General features: G+C 38.7%; 1 protein-coding gene across 1 annotated transcript in view; it reads left to right on the plus strand.

The window, feature by feature from the left end:
- The window catches only part of COL4A4 (collagen type IV alpha 4 chain), a 154,329-nt gene that overhangs the window by 91,673 nt on the left and 50,684 nt on the right, over window positions 1–11,972 (plus strand). Inside the window, exons 11-13 of the mRNA XM_073358896.1 lie at window positions 8,539–8,722; window positions 10,682–10,750; window positions 11,638–11,745. Of these exons, the coding sequence (XP_073214997.1) occupies window positions 8,539–8,722; window positions 10,682–10,750; window positions 11,638–11,745 (361 nt within the window). The remainder of the gene's footprint in view (window positions 1–8,538; window positions 8,723–10,681; window positions 10,751–11,637; window positions 11,746–11,972) is intronic.

An 11,972-nucleotide genomic window follows, 5' to 3' on the forward strand; every position in this document is an offset into this window, starting at 1 on the left:
TTTAAAAAAAAATATTCTGTGCCTGATTTTGTATTGCCCCTGCACCTTGTGCAGCCCTTAAATCAATACAAAGAGGGTGTAAAAAGTCACCATGTCTGAGCTGTGAAGTCTTGCACTGGGGCAAAATGACCGCACAAGGTGCATGGCAATAGTGAACAGACACACAATCTGTGTTCATTGATCGGTTTGAAAAGTATTTTTTCTTCAGGCCAGATCCTCAGCTGAAAACCTGGCTCTGATATTTTAATAGTTATTGAAATGCACTATATAGTACATTTAATTATTTGTAGGTTAAGTATTCAAGTTTAACTTATTTTTTTTCCAGTGGAGGTACTCCTGATTTACATCAATATAATTGTGATTAGAATCAGTACCTTACTCTCAAGTTAAGCCTTAACTAACAGAGAACCACATCAATTAAAATGCATGGAATATATGTGTCTAAATTGCCTAGATTGCTTTGAAAATCTCAAGCTAAATCCAGAAGTCATGACCAAAACAGAGGAAAATGCCCCAAATCAACACCCATTAAAAGAGATATGAACCCCAATATTCTAATACAGAAAAAAGCAGTATCAGAGAGTATTGCCTATAATCTTATTTTGATCTTTTCCATACTCTAGTCTTACTCCAAGAACAGTGCCATACGTGTGGCTTGTAAACCATTTCATAAGATCCCTAGCTATTTATTGAGGATCCCAATGGATGAGATAGAGGGGGGAAGGGAGAGAATGTGTCACCTAAGCTGTAAAAATGTTCAGTTCAAATAAGTGCCCTTTTTCTTCTTAAGGTATAGTTTGTCATGGCAGAGGTCTCCGTGGACATCAAGGAATAAAAGGCCAAATGGGACCCCTGGGAAGAAGAGGTGAAAAAGGCGAAAAAGGCAAGTATGCATCAGTAACTGATTTTAATGCAGAGGAGACCTTAGCTGAGCTCCATCCATTTGTTGCACCATTAAAGGCCTGAACCTGCAAGCAGAAGTCGAGGGCAGCTCTCTAAATGGAGAGCTTGGAGGATCAGGCCAAGTCATGAAAATACAGTCCAGATTTTCAGCCAGCGTAATGCCATTGAAGTCAGTGGAATTACTCCAGTAGAGAATTTGTTCCAGAGTGCGTAAAGATTCCACATCTTGTATAGGGAATCACATGACTTTTGTTTCCTGGAGCTGTGGTGGAATATAACAGGCATCTAGCCACTTACTTCCCCACCTACATACAGAAAAAAGAATGAATGATATTTCTGTTGCATATCACAACCAGTTCAAAGTTGTTTTCCTACATTTGTGTAGGGAATCATGGCCACTGTTCATGTGACCTTGGTTCTGCTGGCCCACCTGGTACACAAGGGCCACCTGGTCATCAAGGAAGGAAAGGACAGATGGGATTTCCTGGAAGCTATGGAGAAAAGGGTGATCCAGGTTTCTCTGGCACAATAGGATCAACAGGACTCCCAGTGAGTAATTCTTACAAGTTTCAATTAAAAATAAAGTCAACAAAAACTCACCTCTCTAGGAAGGGAAGTGTCCATTTGGACGAGGAAAAGGCAGAAGACACTAGGTGCTTGTACTCTCGAATTGCGCTCAGTATTGATTGGGCACCTCTTTCTCTGTTTTTCTCACCATTATGACTAAGGCTCTTAGAAGGCTACATTTTTCCCTCTTGTTGTAAAGACAGTCCCCGTTGTAGGTGTGGGTTTTTAAAAAATTTTATTTCTCAGTTTCCTTTGGGGAGTTGGTATTTTTTTGTTGGTCTGTACAGAAATCCTGTCCTGTGGAGGGCTGGGCTAGAAGAGACAAGGTGGGTTTTATATTAATAGATCGGGAAGGTTTTGAATGGGTTATATTTGGGTTGCCTTACTCTCTCTTGTGCTTCCGGTTTAGAGAAACCACCATTTTTCTTGGAAATATTTTAGACGCGTACACTTTTTGCCCTTGAAGATTGTTGGGCTTTACTTAATTAGATTATGGGAAAAGACTCCTTACAAAATGTTTAAAAGGCAAGAAATATCAAATGGGAGTCACATGATGTCGGGGGGGAAGCAAACTTAAATCTTTACACAGCCACGGATTTTTTATAGTTATATTCAAGATCAGCAGGCCATAATAATAAAAAAAAACCTCCCAAAAACTCCTTCTGCATGACACATACTTTTAATACAAACTAGTGCTTTTCTTAATAAAACATAATAAGAATTTATTTTTGGAACTCTTACTGTTGATTGGTAGGTAGAACTATCATGAAGTTGGTAATTTTTACTCTGATTTCATTGTCATTTAAAAGTATTCCATTTCTTGTTTTCTAAAAAATTATTTTGAGGTGCTTAATACAGCATTCACTGAGCTCATTTGTTTAATGAGCCAAACTGAATTTAATATAGAACCTAATGTTCCCTACAGACACTGTATGATAAAATGGTATCCAATCAAGCCAAGAGGTATCCATATGGAACAAGTTCCTGAAAATGACTAGATCCAACAAATTAAAGTATTTTCACTTGCTTATGTGGCATCACTGCAATATAACAATTTCACCTAAAGAAAATAATTCTTACAAAATAGAATATGAATGCGTCACTGGTCATAAAAAAAATTCAGTACTAGAATCATTTGACATCTGCACTCAACAGTTTATATTTTCTAGTATAGCTTTGTTCTAATATCAAATCTGGGATGTAATTTATCATAAACCACTTTTATAAAGAAAATAGCAAGGTGAATTAAGTCATCATTACAAAACACCTCAAATGTGTGCGTCCACCTCTCTCTTGTTTGTGTGCTGTTTTATTGGGAATGGCTGCCAGCAGGACTAACAAATGAAAGGAAGTCACAGCTGAAGACCTAGATATTCACTGGGTTGATAATTTATATGAGGACATTTGTTACCTAACCCACAGTATATCTATTAATTCTAGACAGAGACTTATTTACTTTAATATATTTCAGGGAGTGTAATTTACACCCCTTAGCTGCCAACAGCACAAAAGCAGACTTAACCTAACTGCCTTCTGTGCATGTTTCAAGAAGATGATCTATTACACATTCTGATTTTTGTCCCACTGTAGACAAATTTTGGTCCAACATGTAGACACTGTATCCATGGGAGTATATATATTGAAGTGCTGCCAGATCTGAATTTCTGTATTTTTTATGTGATACAGTTACCATGAATAAGTATAAACAAAAATATGTATATGTGTGTGGTCTTACTGTGGCTCACACATCATAAGATACATCACTTTGCTGTACATATTTGGATATCATAAAACAGTAGAGAAATGACGTATGGGGTTTCCAAACTATTTTTTCTCAGGCTATGTCTATACTACCATGTATGTTGGCAAAACTTACGTAGCACAGGGGAATGAATATTCCACCCCCTTGAGTGACACAAGTTACACCAACATAAGCATTAGTGTGCACAGCGCTATGCCGGCGGAGAGCTTTTCCCACTGACATAGCTTATGCCACTCCCAGGGCTGGTTTTTTTATGCCGACAGGAGAGCTCTCTTATGTCAGCACAGAGTGTTTTCGCCAGATGGCTGCCCAGGCACCACTGCAGCACTGTACATGTAGACAGGGCCTCAGAAAACCCCACTGTGATTCAGATGTGGAATTTAAAGAAATGCCTGCAGAACTCAGTGTTGTCAACTCCCTCAATTGTATTGGTTTCAGAGTAGCAGCCGTGTTAGTCTGTATCCGCAAAAAGAAAAGGAGTATTTGTGGCACCTTAGAGAGTAACACATTTATTAGAGCATAAGATGAAGTGAGCTGTAGCTCACGAAAGCTTATGCTCTAATAAATTTGTTAGTCTCTAAGGTGCCACAAGTACTCCTTTTTTTCCCTCAATTTTATTACTAGTCTCACAATATTTTTTCCCTCCCCCTTAAAATCCAGCTCCTGGAGTCAACTGATGATGCAAGAATCATCATTTTTTTTAAAGTACATTTTTAGCCCTTATTATGGTTGCAAAGAAAAGTTTTGAAGCCATGACCTGAGTAGCTCAGAATCAGGAAGGCAAACACACCCATAAATTTATTATTTTTAAAAACCTCATTATGTATAAACAATCTGATGATTTTTTAATGTTTTGGGTTGGCAATATGAGCAGTTGTTCATCTGCATTTGTCTACTATCTGAGGAGCTGTAGGTATGCACATTCGAGAAATGTGCACCAAAGAGACATTTCAGTATAACAGATTTCTTTTAGGACAAAATTTATTTTTTTTCTTGAAATATTTTATTTTAAATAACTTTTTGCTCTGAAATTTAAGCTAATTATAATAAAAATAAATAAGGTCAAAATCCAAACAAAACATTTCAAAATGATCAAAACAAAATGTTTGAATTAACCCCAAATTGACAATTTGTTTTCAGATTGTTGGCTTGTGAAAACGTAAGTTTTCAACTTTTTGTTCCAATTTGGGTTTGGAACATTATTTGAATTCTCAGAATGTTTCCCAGCATGGGAACATCAGTTCCTACCCTGCTGCAGAAAATACTTTGTTTCCTCTAATCCATTTCAGGTATTGAAGACTTACATTTTACTTATAACAAAGTAATAAGGGGTCCTGCTTTGAGTAGGGGATTGGACTAGATGACCTCCTGAGGTCCCTTCCAACCCTGATATTCTATGATTCTATGAATAATTTAGTAGGTACAACATTTTCAGACAAATGAGATTTTAACTTAACTACATCCATTCAAACGTTGTTCACAACACAGCAAATCAACTTCAGCTGGCACAAAAGTTTATATTTACCCACCCATGTGCTTTCACATAGCATGGGACTGATCCAACAGCCATTGAGATCCTATTGGCATCAGTGGGTGCTGAGCCAGGTGCTGTAATGGGAAGAGCATCTGAACACTACAACTTGCTCTAGTCTTACGACTCTTAAAGTCTTACATGCCCTGGCTGAATAGAGACCGGGAGGCCTGATTCCTTGCTCCATTACATTTATTTTTACATAGCTATATCTCCCTGGACATCAGTGGAGTTAATAAAAATGATACAAAAATAATGAAGAATCAGGCGCCATTTCTACACCTCCTTCTTTAAAGGGATCCCATGAGGTACAGTGGTTTTTTCTCTCAGTATGTTGCTTTGATTGCTGTATATTTGGAAATAATTTTAGAACATCAGAGATATGCTATTTATTGTGATTCATTACTTGAGCTTAAATGGCTAAAAAGTCATACGTTTTTTAAATCACAAGGGCAAGCCTGGTTCTTCTGGAATAGCTGGTGAAAAAGGAGAAAAGGGTGACCTGGCCATAGTGAAAATCAAAGGTAAACCTGTATTTATTATCATCCGTTGTATTTCATGTACTGCATGCTGGATAATAACGGGAGAGGACTCCATGCTTGTAAAACTACAGACTCTTTATTAAAGCAGCACAGAGGTGCTAGCATTGAAGCCAAGTTCACACAGATTGATTTCCTGGTGCCTCCTACAAAATCTTTCCTCCTGCAACCTGTACTCCTCCCTCCAAATTCTATGCAGATTGCATAATAGCTTGCCATTGCTGCTACCAAATGACTAATATGTCACATGAATATTATTATTCGGGCATTTACAGAGACATACACAGTTAAGATTGAGCAAAAATGGGAAATGACTGCCTAGGAAGGAGTACTGTGGAAAGGGATCTGGGGGTCATAGTGGACCTGTAACGGAGGTTGACTCACCACTGCGGCGCCTTCTGCTGGCTGTTCTGGGAATTAGCTTGGGGTTTGCCAGTACACCCTTCTTAGGTAGTGTTTTGCCTTTCATCTCGTCTGTCTCCACCTCCAGAACCAGCGTCGCTCACCGGACTGCGTCGTCCTCTTCTGGACACTGCCCTCCAGCTGTGCCCCACTCAGTTCTTTTCTCCCTTTCTGGGAGACTGACAGTCCTTAGTCCAACCACTTGCCTCAGTGGCAAACTGCAGTCCCGATTCTAACCGCTCACCTCAGTGGCAATCCATTCACTGCAGTTCATTCACCAGCCACTCCCCTCAGTAGCAAGTGGGACAAGGGGGGGCCGGGGGCGGGATCCGGGCCTGCCTGCTACTCCCAGGCCTGACCCAGGGACCCTATAGCCGGCAGACACGTACTGCCCCTCCTCCAACTCTGAAATCATCCGTCTATTTGTTGGAGTTACAGTTAATCACTCAGGGACCAAAACCAATAGGTGATCAATCACACAACTTGAATTCTGAAAAAAATGCTGAATGAATTATTCTATGAACAAGAAATATGATGAATAAAGTATTCTTCACAAATAATTCATTATCTGTGTGTGCACATGTGTATGTGCTGTAGAGTGTTTGTGTGCTCTCACAGACATGCACAGACACTGGAGCAGCACAAATTATTCCTGGTTTATTTGTCATAGATTTCCTGAGACAGTGGTGTGAAATGGAGTTAATATTTTTTGCAAAGTTTAATTTGTGCAAATAGTGTATTTTCCTAAACGTTTAGGGGAAAATATAAAACTCTTGCAATTAAACTACTGCACATTTACCATGCTCCTGCATAACACTATGAGTGAAATCCTGGGTCCACTGAAGTGGATAGCAAAGTTCCCACTTAATACAATATGTAAAAAGAGAGAGAGAGAGACCCGCTACCTCCCATATGTCCTCATGATATCCATATGATAAACTGCAAAGCCATGTGACAATTACATTTAGTTGTTTCATCTGCACTCTGCCCATAAATGCATGTCCCCAAAGATATATCAACTATGCTAACATCCTAAATCTTTGAGCAGTTATGTCAATCACTTAAAACAAAACAACAAACTATCATAAAAACATTTCTTCCTTCTGCCCAAATGTCCTCGAAACTACGCTGCTTTGAGGTGCAGTTTATACCACTGTGTGGTTTAAGGTTCAATATCTTGTAACTATGCATAACTAAAAAACATGAATCTTACCTCACTGGAAAAGGGAGATTCCCAAATTGCTTCTAGCTCTTGCAATGTACTGCAATATCTGATTTTAAAGACATGACATTTTTATGTACACAAAGTTATTTTAGATCATTTAGTCACAGTTCCAACAATTAAAAAAAAAATTCTCTAAAGCATTTGTTGGAAGCCAAACATATGCACAAACAAGACACATGGTGGTGTGATGTAGTATTCAGGTTTTACTGACGCTCATTTGGGTTGCATAATGTGGCCACCCCAAACTCACGGTAATTATGATCATGTGATCTAACCTCTTGCATATCACAGGCCGAAGAACTTCACCCAGTAATCTCTGCATCAAGTCAGTAACTCTGTTTTAACGAGGATGTACGTTTGAGAAAGAGATCCAGTCTTGATTTAAAGACTTCAACCCACCACAATCCTAGAATAATTGTTCCAAATTAGGAGAGATGAACAGAGGAAGAAACTTAAATCCTGCATTAAAGAAATCCCACTTTATGAGCTGAAGAAAATTCTTGTAGAGCCTCAGACATTTTGTCCAAATATCAGTAATGATGACCTATCATTCAACTGAGGAGAAAGAAATAAACAGCTGCTATATATATTACTCTAAGCTTCTTTTTAATTGTTTTAAGGAATAAAAGGAAAAAGAGGCCCTCTAGGGGTTCCAGGACTTCCAGGCCAAAAAGGTACTGCTGGCAGAGATGGAGATCCAGGATTGCCTGGAGAGAGAGGAATTCAAGTATGTTTAACTTTGTTAGCAACTGTTTCATTCTTTGTTTTGAATTAATTTCTCATTTTACAAAAAAGTCAGTAAATTTTCCAAATTATTTACAGATTAAACTGTTTTATATTTTCCTAGTAACCTGTAGCTAACTGCTGACCAATGAAAAAAATCTAACTTCCTTATATAAACACTGCTCTTTATTTTAGGGATCTTACTCTTATCTGCATGATGTGCCACTGAGGCACAGCTTCCAAGTGTATCTATCTACCAGATGTTCCTATTAATACAACCTTGTTCAGAGTGCAGGCTTTAAGGGTTTTCCATTAAGTTGTACATCAGATGTATAGAAATATTTAGCTTTGATCAGGACTTCAGTTTTAAAATGTTTATCAACAACTTGATTGTAAATGATCATAGACCAGATTCCACTCTGTTACTCCTAGTCAACCCCACTGACTGCAGTGAAACTCACTTCTTGGTAAATGGCTTGTGCAAGGTTTTCCAAGCCATTAACTATCTCCAGTACTCATGCATGCATTGCGGTAAGCAGGCCTGTGGTCTGTTCCGAGGGGGATTCTAGCCCCTACAGCTACACCCACCTAATTCCCAGCACAAAGCCCATTCACTGAGGGATTGGATTTCACCCAGAGAAGAAATTTGTTCTTTATTTCAGGGACAACTACATGAGAGTACTGTAAAGTTACTAAGCCTATATTGCAGTTTGTAAGCCTACCGCAAGATTAATTTTAAAAAAATCACATGTATCATCCATTCAGTAATTTCATTGTGTAACCAAAGATTTTTCAAATATTGCTCTAATACTGGAGTTAATGAAAGAAAGCAAAGGGGCTAGTCTTATGGAGCTTATATATATATTTTTTTTCTTTTTTTAAATAGGGTGATGGTGGATCAGCACTGCCAGGTGATAAAGGATTTCTTGGGGCACCAGGACTTCCTGGTTCAAGAGGGCCTATGGGACCATCAGGTTTGGGATTTCCTGGCCCACAGGGAATCAGGGGTCATCCTGGAGACCCAGGAAGTACTGGCATAAGTGGGCCACCTGGTCTAAAGGGTCAAAGAGGTAATTTTGAAATTTAACATTAAAAACATTCTCATTGAATATGTGCTTGGTAGGATTCAAGTAATCTGCTTTTCAACTGGGATATCTGCATTCAGGAGCAGACACAGGTGAGGCACAAGAAACGTGAAATATCTGTGAATGTTGATTCACTGAGGCCCTGAACCTGCAAACCCTTACTTGTGTGATCCTGGTGGGACTACTCTCTTGAACAAGGAGTATTCATTTGAGTAAAGATTTGCAGGGATGGATGAAGGAACAGGGAAAATGACACAGTATTCACACAGTATAGAGCCATTGCTGATTCACGAAGTAGTGTTAGAATAACATATGGAAAGATGTCAGACAGAAAAGGTGGAATAGCATATGAAAAAGAAATAATAAATCAAAGTAGAAAACTGAGGCTAGTAAAGACATTGTAAATATGATTTCCATATGCTACATTTTAAGTATATACAGTATAATATTTAATATAAAACTGTGCAGTTCAAGTTTGCTATGTGATTCCAAAATGTCTAACTTCTATATTCTCAATTCTTTTACTTTCAGTATATTCCTGTTAATCTTGTGAATAAATCTTGTTTATTACAAGTTGCTACATGTGCAAAGCTAATTCTATCTAAAAATTATTTGGTTAAATCTGGTTAATTTTTTTCTAGATTCTGAGAAATCCAAATATAAATGTTTACTTCCTTAACTGACAGGGATTCTCATTTGAATAAAGTGAGAAAGATTTGGTCTTTATCTATATTTTATAAATCCTGTTAATGTAGACTTTTTTAAAAAAGCAAGTATGTATTTAAAATGTTACTACTGAAGTCATTACACTCTCCTACTCTTTATGGTAGACAAACTGTGGTTGAATTTCAGGTTTCCATCTTGCGGACTCCTTCCCTCATGAACCTTTGAATTCTCCTCTGATCTTCCCAAACTTCCTTCGCTGTTACTTCTAAAGATCACTTACCTTGTGTTAGAGGCCTTGACTTTCAATTAAACACCTTTAGTGTTTTATCAAACATCTTGTGTGTGACAAACCTTTTCCCATGTTTGACTTACACAAGCACCAAACCCTGGTGAATTTTCCAGTTCTTGGACAGTCTTGGACCCCTCTTTCCAAATACCTTATCACAATGATACATACATCCTATTTTGAACAAGCAACAGCTGTCACACTCACCCTCCATTTGCTATAACAACCCAGACAGGGTGAAGACTATTTATGAAGTGCCCTTTTTGGTTCTATACTGCATGCCCAGCTATCACCCTGAATTGTTTCTCTGCAGAACGTAAAGATATTTTAGCAGCAAAAGGAGAATTTTAATCAATTTTTAAATTATCACTACCTCCTCTATGCTGCGGACACTATTGGTCCTGGAATACTTTACTTGTCTGATATGCATGGGGTCGAAACTTGTTCTGAGAATTAGGAACTAATCTTAACCTGGACATCTCAGGTAGCAGATCAGCAGAGCCTGTCATTTCAACATTAAGGCAGCTTGCACCAAGATGCTTTGATGCAATGTAGCATTTAGAGGATATTGTGGAATTGCCTTAATTGTAGGCATAGCAGAAATTTACATACTTGAGATTAGAATGTCATATTCAAAGTCTCTCCACCTCCTCTCAGAGAATATTTTAAAGACAATATTTTTACTGCCAACACCACAGAAAATACAAATATATTATTTAATCTCTGCAGAATATATTCCCCACATCAACATTACAGTTGATCAAATTACTAATATAACCTTATATCAAATGTGTAATAAGAACATTACAATTAAAATACCCCTAAACTTAAAGAATATGGAAATAACTATTTGCATAAATATTCCATAATCCTTACAGTTTGTACATTTGGTTAATGACAATATTGATATTTTCGCACACCTTACAGTAGATAATCAAACTTGTTTTATTTGTGTACAATACTTGCATAATATTTTTTTTCTCTTGTTTCAGGTGACATCCACTGTTATGTTCCAGCATATCCTGGAAGTCCAGGCCCTCCAGGTTTTCAAGGGGCTCAAGGTGTGTTTATTCAGAGGGGAAAATGAAGGGTGTTCTGATTTTTATTGAATTTGTTAGTGTTTAAATGATGGTGAGTTGCTACTGAAAAGTAGCCAACTAAGAAACAGTAAGCCACATGATGAATGCTCCAGTTCAGTGGTTCTCAGACTGTGGGTGGGGACCCCAAAATGGGTCATGACTCCATGTTAATGGAGTCACCAGGACTGGCATAAATTTGCTGGGGCCTGGGACCAAAGCTGAAGTCTGAGCACCACGGCCGAAGCCTGAAGGCTTTAGCCCTGTGTGTCAGGACTCAGATTACAGGCCCCTGCTTGGGACTGAAGATCTGGGGCTTCAGCTTTGTCCCCCACCCAGGGCTCAGGCTGGCTCAGGCTTCAGTCCCCCCTCCTGGGGTCATGTAGTAATTTTTATTGTTGAAAGGGGGTTGCGATGCAACGAAGTTTGAGTACCCCTGCTATAGTTATTCTGTTTAACAGTGCGATTAAAACTGTGCTTAATCGCAATTAATTTTTTTAATCACGTGAGTTAACTGTGATTAATCAACAGCCCTAATTTATTCTGCTGTGGTTGTTTTACTATCATAGGGGCCCAGAATAACCCCGTTCTGGAGATTTACAGACTAGTGCACAGCCCTTGGGTCCAAGCTGTCAGCTGTCAGTCATACCTTCCTGTGCCAACTTGGCTGGCCCTTCCCACAATGTTCAGAAAGATATGAAAGCACTTGATCTTCAGAGCAGATAAAAAGGAGGGCTTGCTTGTAAATTCTACACAATGCAGCATACGGTGAAGATGCACCACTATTTACTTACATCTCCTTTTAGTTCACAGAGAGGTTTGATAGGTTACAAGCAGATCCTGGAAAATCTGTATTCTTTCTGTGTTCTTAGGACCAAAGGGATTAAGAGGACCCCCTGGTCCTCCTGGGCCAAATGGCTTTGATGGGCAAAAGGGCCAACGAGGCAAACCAGGAACATCAGGAGATATAGGGCCAGATGGTAAGTGAGAGGGAGATGGTATCTTTTTTACCCCTGAAACATGGAGCTGCACAGACTGTTAATACATGTGCATGTATACTTACACAGGATAGGGTAAGCTGCCTTGCTAGTTTTAACCATCTCCGCCCTTTCCCCGACAAGCTGGATGTGTGTCTAAAGTTCAGTTGTTCAGGTTGGGATGGAAGTTACTTCTCCAGTTAGGCTGTTGTATAGATGTATCCCTTCCA

The sequence above is a fragment of the Lepidochelys kempii genome, chromosome 9 (assembly GCF_965140265.1).
Source record: "Lepidochelys kempii isolate rLepKem1 chromosome 9, rLepKem1.hap2, whole genome shotgun sequence".
In the NCBI taxonomy this organism is placed as follows: domain Eukaryota; kingdom Metazoa; phylum Chordata; order Testudines; family Cheloniidae; genus Lepidochelys; species Lepidochelys kempii.